We start from the raw sequence: 25,064 nt of genomic DNA, 5'->3' as shown, positions 1-25,064 counted from the left end.
ATTCGAAGGGGTTCGCGCCAGGGATGCTCACTGTCGCCTCTTCTTTTCCTTTTGGCAATGGAGCCATTAGCTGCAACAATTCGCCAATCTGTTGAAATCACTGGCGTTCCCATCCCAATTGGATACTCTAAAATTTACCTATACGCAGATGATATACTACTCACCCTTACAAATCTCTTCTGTTCTCTCCCCTCCCTTCTTAAAATCATTGATGACTTCTCTTCTTTCTCTATAAAATCAACTGGGATAAGAGTGAGGCTTTACCCATTTCTGATGGAACTACAAAGGCATCTATATACGCCTATCCCTTTCATTGGCAGGCATCACGCTTTAAATACCTAGGAGTCTTGGTTAATAAAGGCTTGGAAAACATAGTCACTGATAATCTAGAACTTTTGATTTCTCAAATGCAACGAGATTTTGAAATGGAAAATTTTAGGACTATCTCTCTGGGGTAGAGTCCAAGCCATTAAAATGGTCACTATCCCACGTTTCATTTATATTTTAGGCATGCTCCACCTCCAAATCCCTCTGTCTACGCTTCGATCGATTGATTCTAAAATTAAGTCCTTTGTATGGGGCTCTGCTAGACCTCTCCTTGCAATGTCAAAATGAAAAGCCCATCAAATGTACGGAGGAAAGGGTCTCCCATCCATTGAACACTATTCCCTTGCTCTGCACATCTCTCAGTTTTCTTACTTCCTACCAGGTTTACAAGACACCCCACAGTGGGTCCATATAGAGCGTCATCTTTTAGCTATGGATTCATGTCTCTCTCTTTTGTATGGCACTAGCCGCTCTGACCCTAAAAACCCGGTTTAATCTGCTATGCATAAATCATTGCAAAGAGGACATCGCCTCTTGGGATCAAACACACATATTCACATTAAGGCCCCTTTGCGGAATAATTCTAGTATACGTATTAATGGTCGTATGCTTTCTTGGCCACTGTGATACCAAAGGGGATGACGGATGGTTCGATGAGTAGAACCCCCCCCCCAGCGCCTTGAGACCCTCGCGGGTATGTAGTGCGCTTTACAAATGACTGATTGATTGATTGAAAGGGGATGATGGACGGTGGCAAGCAGCAGGCATCCATTCCCCAGATCAGCTTCTTCATGATGGCAAATTTAAATCCTTCTCACATTTGAAAGAGGAATTTAACCTTCCTATCCAACATTCTGTTGCATACCTTCAACTTCAACAATGTTTGAAGAAACATTTGGGGCCTCCCCCTTGGTTGCATCAAACATCTCCAATATTATCTTATTTATAAGTGTGGGGAAAGCATAGAGGAGTGACTTCTGGTCTTTATAAAACTTTTACGCTCCATCTTTTTTCACAAACCCTCTCTCATAATCTCCGACTTAAGTGACAAACTCGTTTATCAACTTCTTTTTCAACTATAGAATGGGATCACATATTAGAAGGTCTACATAAAGGTGTTCGTGAAGCACAACTTAAATTTTGTCAGTTTAAAATTCTCCATGATTGACATTGGTCACCGGTCAAACTACATAAAGCTGGTTTACTTCAAATGCTGATTTTTGGAGATGTTCCGCTCCTGGCTGTGACATAATTCACATTATTTATGAATGTCCGAGAATTAGAACTCTTTGGAATTATGTTGGTAAGTGCCCTTACATTTACCATTTACATCTGCCAACATTCTTTTGCATGACCTGCGTCATTCTCCTAGGCTTTCTAAACCACAACACCGTCTCTTCCACACTGCATTGGCTACTGCTAAAATTTGTATTTTACGCAAATGGAAATCACCATCCCCACTCTCTCAAGAAGAATGGTTAGTGGCAATGATTCAGACAGCTTCACATGAACGATTGATTTATTACCTACAGGATCAAGTTGATATATTTTTACAGACCTGGTCACCCTTCCTTAAGCCAAAGTTGTAGAAACTGACACCTCTCTTGTCCCTCTTAAAACTCTCAGTCAAGTAGACTAATTTATCGCTTTTATTACTTGTCCACCAAGCTCTTACCATTACCTTTTGTTCTCTCTCTCTCATTTTGTTATATTCACATCATATTATTCGTATTTCTTCTTCCTCTCTCTCTGTACTCTGGCTCCACTTCTCCACATTCTTCTAGTTTATTTGTTCCTTTTACTTTTTTATCCTCCCCTTCCTTTTATACCTTAAAATTGTAATAGATTAGTATTTTTATATGATGCTATATTTCTATGCCATTTCTACGATGCTCTTATGTATAGTCATTGTTTCATATTTACATTCAATCCATTTATATTCATCAATTGATGTTGTATGTTTCACTAATTTATTATCTACATTGACTTTTATTACTTATTATTTTACTTATTTAATTACTTATATATCATATATTTATATACTATATTTATTTGTTTTTATTCAACAGCAAAATGTTATACCTCCATTAATGTCTTTTATTCTTATAATATTTATTAACAAATGTATTATTGAATTGTTCTTAACTTGTATTACATTATAAAACTCAATAAAAAATTTCAACACACAAATAAAATACATATAGATTATTATAAAGACGTTGCTCACTCTTAATCTTGCTGGGAGTCAAATCTTCATCAGGCTCACTTTTTGAAGTGTACAGTTTAAATATAGTGCTTGACTAAGAGATTTTAAGTCAGTCACTCAAGCATTGGTAATACTTCAGTCCCACTCATTTAATAGGATGACAAAATGTTTCAAGGGACAGCTGGAGAGAATGTTTTAAAGGAACATTGTATGCCAGAAGCCCTCAAGATATTTTCTTTCGGTGCTTTTTGTTATGGATTCTTGATCTGGCACACTCATTTCAAAAGGATTATTTTCTGATAAGCTGTAAGAAGACACCGGTAGATCCTCAGGAGAAACATCAGGTGAGAAGACTGAGCTTCTGTTGGGCCTGCCATGTCAGTCTTCTTCTGAGTTTTAGGATTAAATGAATTAGATTTCTCCGATAGCTCCAGAGACTGTGTACAGTGTTGGTATTAGATGTTTAGACAAAGTGTATAATGCTCCTAGAAGCAGTAGTTAAATAATTTCCTTCTTAAGTGCAATTACCAATGGAGTGCTATCTGTCAAATATTTTACCACGTCCTGTAATTCCTGCAGCCTGTGGTGTGCAGCCAGCAAGAAATAATGTGGTGGAAATCACACTTATACAAGTCAAACTACTTTCAAGAAGATTAACATTCATCACCATCTACTAAATGGGCCCGTGTTCATAAATCAGTGAAAGCCACTTTCAGTACTTTTAAATTCTTTTGCAGCTCTTTCTTTTTTTTGCCACACTGTCTATCAAAAGGGCACTTCTCTGAATGGTGAGGAGAGATGAGTCTTTGCATACATTTTAGAAGCTAGACCATAGGGATCAGATAGGCTGGGTGTAAACAACTACCTTTTTAGCAGCCTATATTAAACTTTTGCTCAGTAGAGCGGTATTCCTGTATTTTCAGACAGTGGTTTGTGATCAATTTCCCCAACTTTGTGTATGCTATTTGATTTCAGATGATCAATTCTCAGCTCCCAGAGGAAGATCCCGATCCTGCTGTTCCTAGCAATTTTCCAGCCGAGATGTGGTCTTAGATCAGCGTCGGCTCCCAGGCCAAAAGTCTATTACATTTCATATAATGTGAAATCTGTCACCTCATTTTGCAAACTATTATTAGCGTTATTGTATAGGAGGATGGATATTGTATGTATGAAGTTGTATATAGGATATTGTGTTGGTAGATATTGTATAGTTATTGTATGGGAGGTGAATGCTCTCTTCACCTAATGACAGGCGTATCAGCTTTCATTGAAATGCTGATCTTCTAATCATTTCACAGTTTGCAGCTGGCAGGCTCTGTAGGATATAGATACAAATAGAACGTTGACATTTTGAAAGGCACATTGCTTGGCAATTGCAAGCGAGCCGCACACCGCCACTCATCCTGGAGCTGGAATCCTCGCCGGGTTTGAGGTTGAGTCAGATAAAACGGTCTTGCATTGTTCTTCTGGGCTATGCCTGACGGTTACTGTTTTCCTTTTTCAATAATTGTTTTTTAATTACTTCTTAGATACGTTGGTCAGTGTAAGGACTTGTTGTGTATGAATAGCTATTATTTTATTAATGAGTGAATCAGAATTGCGAGGGTGAACTGTGACTTATGCCACAAGCTTCCCTTAGTTGGTTAGTGGATTCAGTTCTCTATACCAGGCCTGGGCAAATGCCCACATATGGGGCAAGTGGGCACCACCTACAGCATTGGGAACAGCTGTACACATTCAGCCTATAGGTAGGAACCAGTCTCCTGGAATTGTAGGATGAAAAGGGGAGTAAACCCAGCTCCATGGAACTCTTCCACAGAACCAGAAAGTAGGCAAGGATTGGCTGCAAGTCTTGGGTGATTTCATGTCTGACTCTGATTGGTTGAGTTTTGACATATGGGATCTGTAAGCTGATTGGATGCAAGCTATGTGGTGAATTAGTATATTAGTCGAACAGCAAAACACACAAGATGATGGACGGAATGTTGCACATTGGGAAAACATTCACCCCCAGTCACAGATCTGGGTTTAATCCATCGTTATTTTGCTCACGCCACCCCAGTTCAGACATGGCCATATGCAAATGGCTGGGTTCAAACTGGAATGGCATGGTGAGCAAAAAAACAATGGATTTAGGCTCAGATCTCTGTACTAGGGTGAATGTATGACATTGTTCTGCATTCTGTCCATCAACTGTTGTTTTTGCATTTGTCACCCCGAGTGGGACGCGTATGCTCAGACGTGAGTCCCGTGCTCTCCTTGCCACTGGAATCAAGCTATCCTGGCTGAAGAGGGGTGGAACCCCGAAACCGGTCCTAGGATGCTTGGTTCCAGTCCAGGGAGGACCTGGCTTGGCAGTTCGGGCTGGACTGTTCCCATGAGGCACAGGGTCAAGACTGATTTGCATATGGCTGGGTTCAAACTGGAATGGCATGGTGAGCAAAAAAACGATGGATTTAGGCCCAGATCTCTGTACTGGGGTGAATGTATGAAATTGTTCTGCATTCTGTCCATCAACTGTTGTTTTTGCATTGGTCACCCCGAGTGGGACGGGTATGCTCAGACGTGAGTCCCGTGCTCTGCATGCCACTGGAATCAAGCTATCCTGGCTCAAGAGGGGTGAAACCCCGAAACCGGTCCTAGGATGCTTGGTTCCAGTCCAGGGAGGACCTGGCTTGGCAGTTCGGGCTGGACTGTTCCCATGAGGCACAGGGTCAAGACTGATTTGCATATGGCTGGGTTCAAACTGGAATGGCATGGTGAGCAAAAAAACGATGGATTTAGGCCAAGATCTCTGTACTGGGGTGAATGTATGACATTGTTCTGCATTCTGTCCATCAACTGTTGTTTTTGCATTGGTCACCCCGAGTGGGACGGGTATGCAGGGACGTGAGTCCCGTGCTCTGCATGCCACTGGAATCAAGCTATCCTGGCTGAAGAGGGGTGAAACCCCGAAACCGGTCCTAGGATGCTTGGTTCCAGTCCAGGGAGGACCTGGCTTGGCAGTTCGGGCTGGACTGTTCCCATGAGGCACAGGGTCAAGACTGATTTGCATATGGCTGGGTTCAAACTGGAATGGCATGGTGAGCAAAAAAACGATGGATTTAGGCCCAAATCTCTGTACTGGGGTGAATGTATGACATTGTTCTGCATTCTGTCCATCAACTGTTGTTTTTGAATTAGTATATTGAGCAAGAGTACTGCTATTAAAACTGCTTTAAGATTAAAAGCAAATTAATGATGACGAAAAACTGACGTGAGAATCAATATGTTTAGGATACTCAGGTCAGTCTGCTCTGAAAAAACATTGACTCAAAAACAGCCATGGTTGCTGCACTATTAGGTTGTGGTTCTGAAGGACTTTGCACCACTTTTATCAGAATTCCCCCGATTTCATGTGAATGTGCAAGTGGTGGTTTGTTGTCACTTTGGCACCACATTTACAGACATGATGATACTTTGTAGTGTGCTTTTCTTTGTCTAGATACAGGTGCATGGCATCATGGTAGCAGTCAAAAATCATAAACTGGCATTAAAAATCATTTACGTAGCAATTTTGATGCTGAACAGTGCAGCCTTAATTCTGTCTTGGGGGGGGGTGGGTAGAGGGGGGCAGTCCTACTATTTCAGGCTGGACTTTTCCTATTGGAGCATGGCCAGAAGTGAATAGCATATGGCTGGTCTCCGGGTGGCATTGTAGTTAGACAAAATAGACAAGAATACTGCAAGAGATTTACAAGGACTGAGATTAAGCAAAGCATTTTGCCCATCTCTTTTTTTCTTACAAAGATGTCCTAAATGCAATGGTTATTCCACAGATGTGAGTCTCATGCACAATGTGCCCTAGAACTGAGGCTGCAGTCAACATATGGAGCCCATCTAGGCCAAACCAGTTTGAGGATACTTGTATTCTCATTGAGATGGAACCTGGGCTGGTAGTTCAGGCTGGACTGTTACTAATGGTGCAGGATTGAGTCTGATCTGCATATCGCCGGTCTCTGTCTGTAGTGGCATATTGGACAAAACAAGGATTGACTGGAATGAAGCCAATAAAAATTGATTTAAAAAAAGATGTTAAATTGGCTAAAAAGGACGGTAAAGTTTGAAGAGGGTGTTTGGAAGTTCATAGTAGGTAGAAGGGTTTGGGATGAGTCAGAAAAGAGGGATTTGACAAAGGTTGAAGGGAGTAGATTTTTTGTAATAAAACTGAAATCAACGTATATATACACATGACACTTAGGCCTTGAGTACGATGTTGGGTGGACTTGCGCCTGCCCTACACCATTGCACAATGGGAACCGACTGACCTCAGGTCGGAGGTTCTGATCCCATCATTAGGGTGCAACTGCACATAGTGCGGTCGGAAACATCCATTTTTCTATGGAAGATTGTGAGGCGGGCAGAAACTGTCCACAGCATAAGCTCCCGTAGAAAAATGTATGTTTCAAAACATCTCTGCACCGGTGCCTGCCCCACGGTGCAGGGATTTTGAGGGGGAAGAGCAGTATGTGGAGGCTGCGGAGGGATGGGTGCCCTGCTAGGAGCCCCCAAAGATACTTTCCAACAGCAGTTTAATCTCAGAAAGGCCGACATGGAACTGCTGTCAGAAAGTGCCATCATAATCCTGGCGGCGGAAACGACATCTTTAAGGGATTATGAGGCCTTTCCAACTGGCCGACGGGTTCCTTGAGCCCATCTGAACTGCGTTGGATTCCTTGGCCAGTTTAAACTCCAACTGCCATCATTATAATACGGCGGTCGGATTTTAAACCTACAATGTCAGTTGGAAAGACTCTGACCAGTGGTCGGAGGCTTTCCGACCGACATTGTAATTAAGCCCTTAGTAATGTTTTTGTGACAGGAATACCCCACACCCCAAAATATACACACACTCACATATACATTGAAGCAACAATATTTACATGATCTGATATGCACATGTACCATACGGTGTATTATAATTTTTTTCTTTATATGCACGTTTCCAAAAATTATTTGTTTGATGTGTCCCTTATTTTAGAGAGAGCACTTTTCAGTCGCATTTTCAAAGTGAAGTAGGCCGCGAGAAGTGTTCTCCCACCATTCAGATGTTTTAATGACAGACCTAATTTTTGTGCTAATATTGTGTGTTTACTGCTATGAATCTGGTGCTTGTGGGAGAGGATGGAAGGGTGCACTACATTCATGGCACTGCACTACTCTTCTAATGGACTTTATGCTTTCTGGAGGAGTGTGGGACATACATTAGTAAGAAGATGATTGAGATCACAAAAAGATAGTCTACATTGAGACCGCCAATAAGTGTTTGGTGCTGTGCCGCATTGCGGTGAAGACTGTATGAGTGTTGTGCAGTAGCAAGGCATGAGAGGGGTTTGATCCTGTCCACTAGAGTTTGGCTTAACTGGAGGTGACTGAGAAGTGACCTAGATGTTACCTGTAGGTATGTTGTTATATTTTGCCATGTCAAACCCATTGATGCTCCCAGTCCACCACCTTCATTTGTGTGTAAGTACACATTGGTGTTATGAGAGTGAAAACCTATTTTGGGAGGAATGGAGTGGTGTCAATGGAACGGAGAGCTGAAGTTTGTATCCTTCCCTCTAGTTTTTTGAAAGACAGCCCTTCCTGGACTTGGCCTGACAGCTGCTGATACAAAAGCATTTAACATCCATTCCTTCTTGAGAGCTGGTTGGCCTTGAGTCATTAATGGATGATGACGCAGAGCTGCGTGTCGTTGATTCACTGGTGGGTCTGCTATCTTCGAGTGGGGTTCTCAAGCGATTGGTCACATATCCTGAGGGTCAGCCCGCTCACTTGTACAGAATGTGATGTTGGAGAGGAGGTATTTAGCATGAGTGTATCTTCTGAACCTTATCCCCACAATAAAATGGATGATGACTACATTGCTTTAGTTACAAAGTGCTTAAAGTGCCTTTCTTTTTCTTCTGCTTTATTTGCAGATAAGGGGGTTTGCATAAGTTACCTATCTTTAAGTTGTTAGAAAAACAGCCTACAACGCAACCCCCTCTTCCTTCTCTTTTCTTGCTCCTTTTTTTCTCTTCTCTCACTTACCTTCACTCCTATAGTAGGACAGTGGACAGGGGGACATCCGAACATGTAAACCCCTAACCAGTACCTTTGTCAGGCACATCCAGGTTGTGGTTACCCCGAGATGGGAAAGCGATGGTAAATGGATGTGTAAAATTTCTTAATAAAATACTTTGAAAGAAAAAAAGAAAAACAGCCTACATAGAGTATACTGACTCTATTTTGTTTCTGAATAAGACCACACAGGATATGACGTGAACGTTTTTACTAAGAAAGGAAAAAAGGCAGACGTAGGTTTTGTAGCTTTACGAGGGGAAAAATGGTCAACCCCACATAGTTGTCGAATTTTTAAGCGACGTTTTTTTTTCGGGAACATTCTGAAGGCAAAGCTTATTAATGGTGAGCATTTACACCCACGTTGGGAAGTTGACAAATTCACGAAGTGCAAAGTTTGCCATCTCCGCATGTCTCCTGCTGCAGGGAGTGAGTGAGTGAGTGACACCAGCAGTTGTTGCCCGGCTTATCCCTGCGCGGCCTCTGCCCTCGGACAAACACAAACACGGCACGGGGCGTGATGGACTCCGGAATGCCCCACGGGGCTATTTCTGTCAGGAAACACATGGCTAATTAATAATGTAAGCAATAAACAGAGCGGGCACGTGCTCCCGTGTTACACGGCGCAGGCACGCGCCCTTGGCGGAAGTGACAGAAGGCAATTATAAGCAGAGGGAATAAAACTGAGAGCTAAAACAAGGTGTCTCTCATGAACAACATTTTTGGGGGGAATAGGGCACAACGAAAAAGACCCAAGGCCAGGCCCCGAATCGGGTGAATCATGTTGTTTCCACACGGGGTGTATAAATAGCGGACGGAAAGAACCAGTGACGCGTCAGCTGTTCAACACTCTTAATTTAAGTACACCTACAGATATACCCGCTGTCACAGCGCCAAGGATGGCGAAAGCAGAACATCGTTTTTCACCTACTCACTCCTCTCCTTGGCACAGTCCTCCGTACCTCTCAGTCACACGCACCCTCATGGTTACTGGCGCTAGGCTTGTCGCAGTGATGCCCGGGGACCTGCCTATCAACAGTGCAGCAGGTGCAGCGGCACCGGAAACCAAAGTTGCGAGGGTCCTACTGCATCCCAATATTTGAGGTTTCCACTACCCAGCAGAGGGCTGTAGGGATCCGTTTTCGTTTTTTCGCATCAGGCCCCATGGCACAGTTACTACACCGCTGGCAGACCCCTTCAGTTTCAGAAAATCACAAAAATATCTATAAGTCTCTTTAGTATACAGGACTAGATTAGATCTAGAAACATAACGCCTGCTATATCCAGGTAGCGCATTTTCGACTTAAATGCCCACTAAATTTGCACAGACGACAGTTTTACATATAAAATTATACCGCACACAAAGGATGTGTGGAAATTGGGTTCCAAGTGAAAATCCATTTGTGCCTCACCAAGTAAAGCATCTTGCTTTGTTTTGATCACATTAAAATCTTTGCTCCCATCACACTTCAAAATTACAGAAAAATGTGCTTCATTTTTGCTTTCCTAACTTCTGTATATGTACAGGTCCCTACAGGTATTTACATTTTGCTGTTTGTTACAAAAAATGACAACCTACAGCCTTTCCTTGAACACTGTCAGTACCCCAGCAAAAGTGTCACATAATTCACTTTACTTTCTCTGACTGCAAAGTGAGAGGAGTTTGAAAATACCAATCCCAGTGTCAAAAAAATAAATAAGCAGCCCTTTTCTTAAGAAGACATAGCCTGTCATTTGACCTGTGTCTTTGAAGGGTAGCAAATGTGACAAGTTAAATACACAGTTTAAAGACATATTCATTTAGTGCTTGGACTTTCACGACTCACCAAAAATCGGCTCGCGATGACCCACGGTTTGGGAAACACTGCCCTAGAGAAAATGTTTGACAGTGTCTTTCGTGACCTTAGATTTGCACCGGTGGGTTATCAATTTCCCTTGCAAAATAGAAGACGGCGCCTAAAATCTTAGTTAGCAGTTTTGGTTGAAGAAGGTATAACTTTACTGCCTGAACCAAGAATCTTAGACATCTTGTCATCCCTTGAACCCAGAGTCGTCTTTGGGGAAAAAACTTGCCTGCCAGAACTCTTACTGCTGCTTGTGCTCCACCTGATGTAGGAGCCTAGAGTGCCTAAAAGGTTGTATGATATTGTAGTTTTGGAGTCCAGGAGGAAAAAATAATCCTTTGACCTCAAGGGGACACTCCATATCACTGGCGGCCTCGTTTCTGTGAGTCTTGTGCATGACTATCACAGAAGGATATAAGACTCCTTTAATAGCCAGTAAAGCATTTTACTGGGCTTTGTCCTTCTGCAGGTTCCAACGAGCCACAAGAAGGTACTTCCTTTGGTGATCACGCTCCTTCCAGCATTGTCTATTTGAAGGCGCCCTACACCGCTCGTGTGAGCTCATGGAGCGATAACGATTACATTCTAAAGTTCTTAAGATATACAAGTGGTATATTTTTCTACTCCCATAACAGGGAACAAAGGACATTGTTTGTGACTATCAGGCATATGTACATTTATTCTATCACCCATTGAGGTGTAACGGGGATCAGTTTTTTGGTCCTGAGGAAGAAAGCCAAGGGGATGGCTTCTGAAACATGTCGACCTTGTAGGAGGTGACTCATTATAGTACACCATCTACACCTCCCCACTTTTACTATTCTCAGCCAAAATAAAGTATTTTCGTTCCACTAGCCAGAGAATTTTTAACCATCTCACATTTTCTTTTCACGATCCCACGCACTATACATACTCACCAATCACTGAATAAAGTGCTCCTGCGTCTACGTAAGTCGTAGCACGCCCTGTCCCGTAGAGGGGCGGGAAGACCCCAATGATGAAGCATGACACTGAATCAGGTTTCAGTGTGTGAGGGGTATTTTACAATTTTTTGAACCATTGCCCTTCCCACAAATTGAGAGAAGGAGCTCTGAGCCTTTTGCACCATTTTTCACGTAGGACTAAACACTTCAAATAAAAATAGCAGCACACACATGGGTGCATATATATTCACATAATACATGGTAGAATCCCTATGTTGGATAATAGTATCAAGAGGAGGACGATTCTACCTTTTTCCTCTTCACTCCCTCCTTTGATTTTTTGGTTTGTCCTTCTGCAGCCAGCTTCGGGACATTCATCTCCCTTGAAAATTTTAAATACTGAAAACCCTTCCTTGATGAATTCCAGCCCTGTTTTTTTTTTATCTTGTGGGTCAAACTTTTCCACCTTAACAAACTTAGACTCTCTAACTTCATGGAGACCTCCCTGAACTCAGTGTTTGCATGAACATCAGTAGAGTTAATTGGTCTCCAAATCCTTTTTAACCACTCTCGCTCACCTAATATTATCCTGGCCTTGCCCACTTCGACTTGTGACCTGATTTTAATTTTTCTCCTCCAGCTCTGCCAAAAATTCACATCAATGAATAGAGGTTTTTCTGACTTTTGTCTCTGCTTTCGAAGGAAGACATTTTACATCCATAGACTTGAATGGTAATAATTAGTCATTATACTAATCTTAAATGGTCAAATCTATTTTTTTCTCCACTTTCGCGTTTGAACTTTTTGTGGTAGTTTGCAAGTAAATCTTTTGGGTCTGATGCAGTGAAAGTTTTTTTATCGTAATCAATTCACACAAAGTAATTGGGTCACTCCCTTTAGCCATTTACTTATTTGGCCGCTCTTCCTATCCCCTCCAGCCACTGCTTTTTTTAAGTGAATGCTTACATTTTTCGGTGGTGATTGGTAAACAAAGTAATCTGTCTCCTGAATTGCAGGTGCTCTTCATGGATGTGCACTGGAAATACTGTCCTGCAACTCAAAGAAGGCATCAGTCACCCCAAAATGGCCATTAAAAGTGATTTCATAATAGTGATTTAACCATAAAACGTTCAGTATATTTTAAAACATAGTTGCTCATAACATGATATCATGAAATGTATATTTTGAAGGTTTTGCTTATAACTTACTATTATTAATTTGCTTGTTTCCCGAATGATCAAGCTTTTGAGACCTGTTGTATATACTTTGTTTATACATCTTTGTGGGATTGCAGCCTACCCACTGCTTTTCATTTGTTTGTTTCCATGTCCTTTAAAAACCTTTGCTTGCTAGTGGTCAGTCCTTCCTCTTTGTCCCTCCTTTTTGTATTTCGTTTCCTCCCATGGAGCAAGGACCAAGTACTGTATCTTTACACTTTGGTTGTTTATCTGTTCTGTGGGGCACTATTTTTTTCTTTCTTTCTTGGTCGTGTTACACTGTGGGTGTGTCTTCATCTTCGGCGCCCGTATTTTATTGCATCTTCGCTCACACCCCCTCCTCTTGCTGTTGCTGGCATCCTTCCCACACTTCCCACTCCATTGCTTGCGGCCCCTGTTACATGTTTCTTTTCTTTTTGACATTAACACAGATGCTGGACTCTGCCCTCACTTCTGTGGTGTGATGCGCAGCCGAGAGCCACCCGATTTATGACAACGTCATCAACTGCACATCCACCTTCTGGTTCCAGGCATAGGTTCCCACTAGTGCAGCCGTAGTCCCTATTGTAATTGAAGCATTTGGATGACTCCATAGGCATGTGCGTGAACGGTCAATGACATTCCATGCCTTTCTTCACTATTGAATTGCATGAGCAGTCGATATGAGCTTTGTTGGACGTGTGTGTTGCGTGCCAGAATGTGTACGCCTACTGCTCCGCAAGACAATGCACTGGACTGCTCATGATATCCCTCGGGGTGGTGTGTTTGGGTTTTGAAAGTGCTTTACTTTTCAGTAGCCCAACAGTGCTGGTATACCACACCTGTAATTTAAAATACTGCATAGCATCTGATAGTGCTGCCTGTGACGACGTGAGCGTGTTGAGACCTAGGACTAGTACTAAGTGGGATATCATGCACTTTAGCATAGGGACTGTTTAAAGATCTCAAATTGAGCGCCTTTGTGGGGAAGGTTTTGTTGCTGTGAAGAGTTGTGTGGGGTTGTTCCCAAGTGCGGCTGCCTACGACGTCCTGTATCTAAACTTCTCTTTGCCTTCATGTTTTCATTAATATTTAATTAATTAAGTGAATTTGTGCAGGGTCAGCACAAAATGACACCCCAAACTCTCGCTCTTTAGACTTGCTTCATGAAGATGCATCAGAATGATGTTGCAGGGTTACACTTCTCTAAAAATGGAAACATTGTGAAGTTATTGTGTTTACTTGTGGGCAAAACGTTCTGGCAAAACACACGGAAACCACCTGCTAACGTGCGAAAATTTACTTGTGTTTTACAAACGTTTTTTTCCTGTGTTGGATTCCTTTGTGTTATCGGCATTCAAGGGCAGTTCCCAAATAACAAGGTAATCCGAAACAGAATTTTTATATATTTACACTCACATGCAGTATGTCAGTCAGCTGAGGCATGGAAGTGTTCTCCTTTTCATGGAGCTTCGCATGTTTAATCAGGTGTGATGCTGTCGAGCAGCGGCTCCTCCGCTATGGTGGAGGAGCGGCGCCCCCCAAAAACCTCAGGAAAATAAAAATAAAACAACACTCCTTTTATTTCTCCTTTCCTGTTGTCTTGGGGGCGGGGACTGGGGGGTGACAACACTGAGGGGGAGTGTTGTGTGCGCTCCCTTCACTGCACATGACGGTTTGGCAGCCCTTCTCAGGCCGGCCCAACCATCATGCGCAGTGAACCTCTCTCCAACCCCAGCTGCATTGCTGGGGTTGGAGAGAGTAGGCACAGACTCTCAATCTGTCCTGGAGCACTAGTCGAGAGCGCAGGGCGGGCTAAGAGCCGGTGCCTGAAGAAGGGAAAGGAGCGCGACGCGGGATGCGGCCGGCTGAAGGTACGTTTTGTTTTTAATCATATAATCAATATGTTTTATTTCCCCCCCTCCCTTCACGGCCCCTATGCCCCCCCTCACACCACTTGGAGCAAACAGCAGCCACTAATGATGCTGTCTGTTACAATCCAAGACATCCAACGGATGAAGTGAGTTGACACATTACAGTATGCTTTAGTGGACGAAAGCAAGATGTTGAATGGACCAAGGATGAAGTGGGATGACCAAAACCCAATGTATAGAACATTATATTATGTATTTTTAGTATTAATGTTTTAGAAAACATACAAAAGCCACACTTTTGCCTACCGAGAAGGAGTTTAAGATCAGACAGCACCTCTACTCCACATATGGTCCATGTAACACCCATGGCGCTGGATTATCAGCATACAGCCCAGTTTCTCCCCCATAATATTGGTGCCTTAGATCATCTCCACCTATTACTTCCAACACTTAACATTAGCAGCCTTTCTCATCAGTCTTGTTTCCTTTCTAAAAACATTGACAATGCCAACAGATCTCTACACTCCACAACACTCTATATAACCTACTAGGTATTTACATCTCTGTTGGGGGTAATGGCCTTTATTGGTGGGTGTAACAGATTTATTTATGCTGAACGGGTGTTTTTATGGGCCATGTGTAAGGGCAAAAGTCTCATGCTTAATCACTTTTAGTCTTCCTGCTCTGCGTTTCAACATGTCCGACTGATCGGATAGATTTTGATTCGCTGGATGCATATATGCTCTGTACGATTTCTGGTCCAAGTTGCTTTCTCAATGGAGTATTGGACTCTGGTATGAATGGATTCACCAAAAAGAAAATTACCTTTGATCATTGATGGGAACTTGGTTTGGTAGTCAAGGGGTACACATGTTTGCCTCGCACTTTAGTTTGAAAAGGATGCTTACCAGACCTTTCTGGAAAATTCTTGTATTAATACCGGGAGCCCTCATATCTTGGAGGAAAAGAGAGCTGTGTGGCCTCTGCTGTCATACATGAGGGTTTCTGTTATCTCTGACGTCTTGCCTTTATTTTTATCTGCTTCCCTTGAAGGTGTGGTGCCATGTTAGAGAGTGTAGACCTTTAGGTAACTGTGTTCCTTGACACCTTTAAATGCCACTTTGGATTTGTTAGCTAGAGTCTTGCAAAAAGCAAACACCTTACAGATTGTAGACAGAGGCATGCCTGTCAAGCGGATTTGCTTCCTGCACATTCTCCACTCTCTGAGGTCAGTCTTGCAGTCAGAGCTTGAGCCAAGCATCAGTACCTAAAGTACCTTGGACTGTCTGAGAGATATGCACATTCCCTTTTGGTGTTATTGGGTGCATGTCGTCACTTTGGAATTGGAGACACTCCAATGTTATATACAGTGGGACTGAACGGTGCATGAAGGAAGATGCACTAGCATTTGATTGGATACCCCAAATTTCAGGTGCCACACTTTAGAACACTTCACTCTATGCACCAATAGCTTTTAGAAATACTGAATAGCAGCCATACTAGAGTACAACATGGCTAAAACATATTGGTAAAGCAGTCGGCGAGACCTATTGGCTATGCCAGTGCTTGTTTGATGCTGAGGCTAGACGATGCCACACTAAGTCTGTGTGCTTCAGGGGGAGGATCCGCAAGCAGTTAGTTCACAACTACGTCATCTTTCTTTCTTGTCTCTCTCTCCCGTTCAATGCTGTTGGCCAAGGGTGAGGAGCTCCTAGTAGCTGCTTACTGGAGGTTTAGCGGCACTCGGCCGGGGATGGCATCTAGCCCCTATTTTCTTCTTTAGAGTATGGTTGACAACTAGTTCTGTGGTGCTCTGGTGCAGCGAAGGCCCCAAAATCTGTTAGCTCTAGCGTTTTTAAGAGGGCTAGAGAGCACAGAAAGGCAGAGATGACTTAGAGGTCTTAGCTTTCCCACTCCACTGATTCTCAGCACCGGCAGTTCTAACAAGTAGTCCCTGAGACGGGTCCCTATCGGGCTTTCCATTTTTGCCCTCACCCTCAGACTGGAAAAATATTAACTCTAAAGCAGCAGTGCTTGAAATGGAAACATAGAAGTGCAGGTACTCTGTACCAGAGTACCTGCTTGTTTCTGAGAAGTGGCGGTACTCTCCAATTATAGGTATTACGTCACTCTTCAGAAGGGCCGGTACTCTCCCTCTCAAAATAAAAAAGTGCGGGTACTCCATACCGGACAGTACCGGCACATTTAAAGCACTGTGCAGCAGTGCCACCCTTCACTGCCTTCAAGGTAAATTCAAAGAGTTCTTTCACAGTCTCATCAGTTCAGAACTGAAACATTTACAATATTATATACAACAAAGCCATAGTTGCTTATTTTATCTTATGCAACTAACAACCATTGGGTGAGAAAGAACTGCACGATTACTCCCCGCCCAGCTCCTTGAGACCCTTTCAGGTGAGTAGCGCGCTTCACAAATACCTGATTGATTGACCCATTGGCAAAGCCAATAGTCCTGGTTTGCTGTAGGTGTAATGTTACGTATTGTATTATATACCTGGATATAATCACATAAGCAGCCAAATACCAGTCGGGTAGCACACTATGCTAAGCACAGATTTTTCGCTTAGGCGTTTTTAAGTCACGTCCTTAACTGCATCGGCCACGCCCCTTTTGGGAGACCCTTCAGTTTTTAGGTCTCGCCTGACCCAGCGCATGCTCTGGTCTGGCGAGACTTTTTGAGAGGGCTCCAAAAAGTGCTACCAGGCCAGCCTAGAGCTACAGTGGATGTGCGCGGATGCGCGTGCCGCGCTTGACCGCGATTACTTTCACTTTCGCGGCCGCTTTGATGTTTGAGCGCGTTCGCGACCACTTTCGTGGCCAATAGGTCTCGCTTTTGGGACCTTATAAGTATTTAGTTATGCAACTGTTGCATGGCTAAACACTTATAAGGTCCCAAAGGCGAGACCTATTGGCTATGCCAATGCTTGTTTCATTCCACTTAAAGCCCTGCATAAAGTCCTAACCTATTTTATGCAGTTTACATGCAGGCTTTTTTCATTCCACTTAAAGCCCTGCATAAAGTTCTAACCTATTTTATGCAGTTTGCATGCAGGTCTTTGATTATAGTTCGTAACAGTCACTGTTCTATATTAGGGTTGTATCTTATGAACTGCGGTGACAAAAGGATCTCTGTGACAAAAGCAGTAACCCACTCAGCTATCCACATAAAATACAGATCTGTGATCCGCATGGTACACGTTCTTTGCAGCAGGCATATTAACCCTCTGACCCACTTTATGATGGGTCAAAACTACCCCTAAGCAAAACTCTGATCCCTCTCTCTTGCAGGTACACATTAATCACAAGAGTTGTCTTGACATTTTTAATGCTGCCTAGAAACTAGATGCCCAAGGAACTCTGTCGCAGGTGTTTTTAAATCACAGGTTCCTGCTAAACACAGCGCCCCTCTGAGGTCAGTGCCCCCCCCGCCCCCCAGGTCAGTGTGGCCGCACCAGTCGCCCTGCCCTAAGCTGGTCCAGACCGTAGGTGCTCAATTGTTTGGAAATTAGATGGTCTATAAAGCTTGATTAAATGCCCACTTGAGCTCTGTAAAGCTCGTTGTCTGGTCCAAATGGAGCTAGGAGCGTTTAGAAATTTCTAACTTTAAGAAGTTGTGAATGATTTTGGGATTCATTTAATTCTTATAATTTTTCTGGACACTTTATTTCTTTTCTGGAAATTTGGTTTTCTTTTGCAGTTTTATATTGCACCGGTTGCATTACACAAGGTCACATACATTTTTTGGGGGGGGATTGGGGGTATTGTAAGATTAAGGTATTTGCCCAGAATCACACTTTGTTGTTCTGACCTGAGACTTGAACTTGGTTCCCCAGTTACAAAGTCGTCAGCTCTGGTCGTAATGCCACATTCTCTTCTGATTAAGACATGTTTAAGAGGTACCGCCGTACCTCTTACTTTGAAAGGAATTAAGAAATTGTCTGGACAGGTTACAGGGCATGGTTCCGAAACCCTGATGAAGCTCTCAGGTGCCAGAATTTGATATAGTAAGTAGTGATGTAGTAAGTAGCTTTCTGCCATTTCAGTGTATTGTTACACCTCTGAATGTCAGCCTTTCTGAGTCGACCATGGTTGGCGTGGTCAGATAAAAGCCTTCTGTTCCTGTGGGCAGTCCTAGCTGTACATTCAGATCACCTCGTCCTTTGATATGTCCATGAGTTAATAAGAAATTTCATTAGGAGTCGATCGATCCATTCAACTTATCAATTGAATAGCCAGGTGGGTGCTGTAGTAGAATTATCTGGATGGACTTCTGATACTCATGTAGACAGCAAATTAGGCCTTCCCTCGACAAGTTATCTGTATTGCTTCACCTCCTTCATGGCGATACTTCCTGTCAGCCCAAAAAACATTATGTTTATCATGTATTAAATCAGATAAAAAGGAAGAAATTCAGATCATAGTCCTTTCTAGTCTGAATTTATCAATATAATCAGTGCAGCATTTGACCGACGAGTGAGGAGTGTTCAGCACAAAAGCAGCTACACTTAAGTATGGATTAGGTTGTGGGGTAAGCATCTGATTAAAGGCTAGTGTTAAAAGGAGCTTTGCCTTTGCCACTGCTTGCTATAAGCGTGCACTTGTACTATTCACGTAGGTGCTTGCACGATGCAAAGAGGCGAATAGGGGACATACAGCATTCACATTCAAAAGAAATTATTCACAGAAAATCATTGCAAGTATGATGTAGTAGAGCACCAACCTCACAATACTTTATCATATGTAGGTATAGCATGGAAGGCACCCATAGAATTCCACATGAAGCCTGATCAACTAAAATCCTATACAATAGTTTGAGCTGGCTTCGAATGGAATGTTAGTGAGAAACAAAATCAAGCGCAACCAGCGCTCAGGACAGGAATCAGGACAGTCCAGTGATTTTCCTAAGCGTAACACTTGCAGTTGCAGCGAGATTCCATATTCTATGCAATTTACACGTGGTTGAATGTCAGCGTATAGGGAGGGTATTTCTTGTTTACGAATCTCTTGTAAGCCTCTGCTTGCTTGCCTTTGCACCACAGCGCAAGCCTAAGTACAATTTTAGCGCAAGCATGGCAGATGACATTTGGTGCATCTAATAAATACGGTAATGCACTATATTTTGCTGTTCATGCAAGACAGTGCTAATGGTTATCTCCAAAAGTCGAGTTGGGCCCATCTTGGTAAATGTTGAACTTGGGTGGAACCTTACATTGATTTCCTTTTAACAGTTTTTAGGTCTCACCTGAGCCAGCGCATGCGCTACTCTGGCGAGACTTTTAGTAAGTGGGCTTCAAAAATCTGACCACACGCTTTTTGTGAGGCCTAAAGCATGCGGTTACGCGCACAGGCGCCATCTGGCTTTCCTCTCTCGTCCTGGCTCATTAAGCGCATCGCTCGCCCGGTCCCTTATCTTCACCCAATTCAGCCGTTATCTTTAATCCCATTCCGTCTCGCCGAAACCCCTCCTGTCTTCACCACGTCAGACTAAATGCTCCCCTCATGGTTATTTAGCAGTCCTTTCTCCGCCTTCTGGACTTCTATTGCCACCCTCGTTCACTGACTTTACTTTCTCTCCCAGGAGTTGAGAGTTGAAAACACCGCGGTGAAATGTAGTCCTCACAGCATCCTCGTGAGCCTTCCAGCCGCCTCCCGCGAGCACGAGCTGACCCGCCGGTGACTCACGTGCCGCACCCTCCCTGACTCTCAGCGGGTCACGCTCCGAGCCGAGACGAGTGCCTTTTTTTTTTTTTAAAGTTACATTCCCTGGTGACTTCCACATAGCTTGTGAGTTTTTGTATACTGTGCTTGGTTTGATCATGTACACAATGTGCACTATCCAACATGACCCCTCGTACAGATCGTTCTTATTATGGGAAGCTATTTATGCGAGCAGGATTTTCCATTTATAAAAAATATGATTTTTATACTGTCTAAAATGGTAAATGTATTCTGTTTTATATTTAATCGTACTTTCATGGTTTTGTCATAAACCAAATAAAGATCATTACTACTGAGGTGATACGGATGGCTAGCACCTCCACTTTGAAAATTGTTCTGGCACCACTGCTCACCTCTTCACCTGCAAACTTATCCCCCCCACGCCCCAACACACAGTTTCCACTCCCACATTTCCCCGACCGCTTGGTCTACTCCCACAAATTCCATTCTCCCTTTCACCTCTCCCTTGCCTATGTCTGCCCTCTTCACCTACAGCCACTTAACCCCTCGCGTTCTCCTCCTGCAGCTTACCACCTTCCTCTCACGTCACCTGAATATCCGGAGTACCTTTTCTTACAGGCACATTTTCGGCACAGAACTGGTCTGCTCGCTGCTTCACGCGCCATGGAGGCAGATGGGCTCCAAACATGCACTTTAAAACCTTCTGCAGGCTGTAAACACGCAATACTGCTTCTCGAATTGTGTTGTTTTATATCAAACCGCGCCTAGGCCTGCCCACCCCACCTCATACACGCATTCCGCCTCCCGCGCAACATCCTCATACCAGTGCGTGGCCTCACTCCTCTCCCCCACAACCCCCTCTTTGCCAACAGGTGTTCGGACATTCAAAACCAACAAGCATTGGCATAGCCAATAGGTCTCGCCTTTGGGACTTTATAAGTATTTAGTTATGCAGCACAATATCCTTACTGCAACAACATTAACTGTTGCATGGCTAAACACTTATAAGGTCCCAAAGGCGAGACCTATTGGCTATGCCAATGCTTGTTTCTTTAGAGTTGTATCCATTACCGGCCTCCAAACTCTCCCACCTTCCACGCCCCACCACCACAAGGATCTCCACTGCTCAGACTGCTAAAGGGTGAAAAAGGATACCCTTAGAAGTTGTTTACTGTGTGTGTCTGTGAGCTCCACCCTGTAATGGTCTTCTGGAACCTTTTCCATAGCATATGTCAAAGTCTCTGCCCATTCTTTACCCTCACACTACAAAGTAGATTTCTTAAATTAGTGTTTTTGGTAAATAGGGCGGGTTAGTGAGTTTATAAGAAGGGACTGATCCAATAACGCTGATATGAGATGAATTATTTATTAAGCCTCGTAGTTTTCCGTTTTTACTGATTTTTACAGATAAATACAGACAGAACACAATCTGCTTACTCTCTGTATTTATTTTTAAAAGACGAAAAAATACAGAAAGTTGTCCTTTTGTTGGAGTCTCTCCATGCTGTCCTTTATGAAGTCCAGGCCGACTGCTGTGCACATAGATAGCATGGGGAGTTAAAATGCAGGATGACATTTCCTTCAATCTAGGCATTTGTTAACATAAATTTGTATATATAATGTTAATATTTATCTGTAGGTGTAATGTTTTATTATATTTGTTGCCTAATTTTCTAAAATGTGTCAGGCTTCATATTTTGAGTGCATGTTTATCAGTTAAATAAACATGGAAATATACCATTTTAAGACTCTAGTACTTCTTAAAATACTAAAGAAATATGGATAATTATCAATAAGATGGCCAAAATATAAATATGGATTAATGCAGATGGAAATTTAAAAAAAAAAAAACATAAAACTGTGAGCCCTATTTTTTAATATATACTTTGATGATTTGTAAGCTGATCAACAGTCTTTTGACTTTTTTCTTTTTTTGTTTGTCCTTGCATGGGATTTAGTGGCTGGAAATGTGCGAAGTGTGAAATGCGGGACAATCTTTGGCTGAACCTGACAGACGGTTCGATATTATGTGGAAGGTGGTTCTTCGATGGTCGAGGGGGAAACGGACATGCACTGGAGCATCATAAGCAGATGGGGTACCCCCTGGCGGTGAAACTCGGAACAATCACGCCGGATGGTGCAGGTCTGTTGCTGCAATATTTTAGTTTCAGCTGTACGAGAGTAAGGGTGCTAAACATTTGCATTATACTAATTCAGTGACACTCATCAATTGCATTTGGGAAAGCTACATTTTAAATTTGTCTACTGCTGTAAACTTAAGAAAACGATGCATTAGGAAAACAGCCAGGAGCACAAAAGTGTGCCTCATTGTTTCTCTATAAACCCAGTTCCCATTCTGTCATTTGTAAATGCCTTCTTTGTTCACTGGAAACAATGAATTCTAAAAGTATTTATCTGTGCTGTATGACTGTGAGGGCAAATTTTGTTTACAGGTAACATTTCTGTATTGCTTCTTCCACTGTACGTTTCTATTATGAAAGTGGAAAAAAATCAAAGAAATAGCTTTGATACACAATGTATAATCTTTAGAACAATACGGCAAACTCATGTAGAAAAAGAGTTGCCACACCCACCCATAAATTGGAAATAGAGATTTTGAGCATTAATATCCTGGTGGTCAGGAAAAATATGTGGCAGATCAGGAATTTATTATGTCTTAATTTTCTAATTTTTAGAATTAATCCAATCATCAGGTGACCCCTAAATGCTTTTACCGTTGTTTTGACTTCATTTATCTTCTGCTTTTTATAAAGGCGTCTCTAGATATAACAAGAATCATACCTTGACCACCATTGCCTAGTTGAAGGGGTATCAGGAGTAAGCCAGTCCACTGCAATACCGTCAGTGAATGAACAAGATTTTAGATTAATAAAAAAAAACAAAGGTTACAGGGACGTTATAGTTAGGAAATAGAATTAAAAAACCTTAGAAATCCACTGGAAAAAAACAAAGGTTGCAGGGACAGTCTCAGATTTCACTCATACAAATACCTAAGCTAACTATAACTTACGCCCCTGCAATGCACTATTTATGACCGAACATGTTATATCACTCAACACATGGTCAGTGAAACCCGAGTTAAAAAAAAACCAAAATTTCGCCGGAGTTCTGAATCAGTCATGATTTCTGCCAAAAAAATCGAAAAAAATAATCTTTTTTTTGCTCTGGAGGGGTCCCAGGAGGACCATAGGAGCAGGGCTAAGGGGTCATGGTACTCCTACCATGCCCAATTTTCTTCTTTTTTAAGTTATTTTTTGGGGGGACTCAGCTGAAGCAGAATCCCAAGTTGGCTGCCAACACTTTCTGGTTGAACTGTTGGCAGCCAATCAGATATCAGCACAGGGACTGTCGGATCCTCAGAGGATCCTTGTCCCTTGATATGCAAATGTGGATTTCTTTTACTAACTCTAAAACAACTGAACAGATTTACACCAAATAACAAAAAGCACTCTGTCTGGACCTAGAGCTAGCTTTCTGCCAAATTTGATGTCATTCTGTTCCGCAGCTCGGCTGTAGTCGTGTTCAAAATTCCTATGGGAATTAATATGGGAAACACACTTTATTTGACCCCCCCTTTTCTCTGCCCCCTCTTGACGGATCATCCTGAAACATTCCATGCACTACTAGAATCACCGGCACAGTTTTTGGTGAAAAGTTTGTGAAGATTCTTCAACTGCGGCCAAAAAAATAGGCAAGTAAAAAAAAAACTTTACCTGTAGAAACATGGTCCTAATTATAACTACCTACTGGTGATTGCCAGTAGGTAACATTTTTTTTATATCTACACACATACATATATACACACATACATTTATATGTCATTTTTGAGAATATTGTATGCAATATCGATTACTTTATTGATAATAGTTTTTTATTAATTTATTTATTAATAATAGTACATTTATTTTAACTGCTAGTATTTTTAGTATAACTGTTATTAATTTTTTATTAAAGTATAGTCGCTTATTAGTAATTTATAAAGTAGTAGCGAGTTGGTTTTGTAGGTAAATAGGGTGAAAAGTTGATTAAATTACACTTACGTTAGCTTTAAGGTAAATCTTTTTATTCTTATTTGAATAGTTCATTGCTTATTAATTATGTAAATGTTTTATTCTTTAATTGTTCTTTGTTCATTTTTACATTTATATTAGTAATCTATATTATAATAGCGGGTTGTTGGTTGTGTAGAGGAACAGAGTTGGAAGTAAATTAAATTATAATTAATTTAATTTGCATGTTTATTTTTTGGTAATTATATATTTAATTGAGTAATATATTGTACATTGTTTACTTATTTAATTGTTATTTAAGTAGAATTGTTAGTTGATACTGTGTATTTCAAGTTTTATACTTTTGTTAGTAATTTAAATTATAGTAGCAGGTTGTTGGATTTGTAGTGGAATAGTGTGTGATGTAATTGAAAAGATATCTTTTTTAATTGTTAATCTCAATTAACTTTCCTATTCATAATTAATTATGTATATTTGTAATTATTTGTTCTCTAAATGTTTTTTTTAATGTATTAATTTATTGTTACATTTTTTCATATTAATGTTTGTAAAATGTACTTTTTGAAATGATCTTTGTTTAATTTAAGTAATATTTTAATTTTAATATTTTTTTCTTAATTTTATGGGAGTGTTTGTGGTGTTTTTGAGTTGTAGAGAGAGAAGTTTATTATTTGTTATATTTTTACCTTTTTCAAACATTATATTGTATGAATTTGTTTGGTAAAATATGATTTAAAAAAATGTTGTTGGGTATTTCAGTGTTTTCTATACAATGATTCTGCGTTTGAATGGTATATGTAATTCTTACAGAATCAACACTTTCCCTACTTTTCCGTACAGTACAGTGGGTCAAGTAAATAT

At 41.7% G+C, this 25,064-nt stretch overlaps 1 protein-coding gene across 2 annotated transcripts in view; it reads left to right on the top strand.

The window, feature by feature from the left end:
• USP13 (ubiquitin specific peptidase 13) overlaps positions 1–25,064 on the top strand; it is a 324,868-nt gene that overhangs the window by 144,601 nt on the left and 155,203 nt on the right. For both annotated transcript variants that reach the window (XM_085635387.1, XM_085635386.1), the window contains exon 6: positions 22,131–22,315. In XM_085635387.1, coding sequence (XP_085491513.1) covers positions 22,131–22,315 — 185 coding nt within the window. The remainder of the gene's footprint in view (positions 1–22,130; positions 22,316–25,064) is intronic.

The sequence above is a fragment of the Triturus cristatus genome, chromosome 11 (genome assembly GCF_964204655.1).
Source record: "Triturus cristatus chromosome 11, aTriCri1.1, whole genome shotgun sequence".
Classification (NCBI taxonomy): Eukaryota; Metazoa; Chordata; class Amphibia; order Caudata; family Salamandridae; genus Triturus; species Triturus cristatus.
This window is presented reverse-complemented; position numbering and strand designations above follow the sequence as displayed.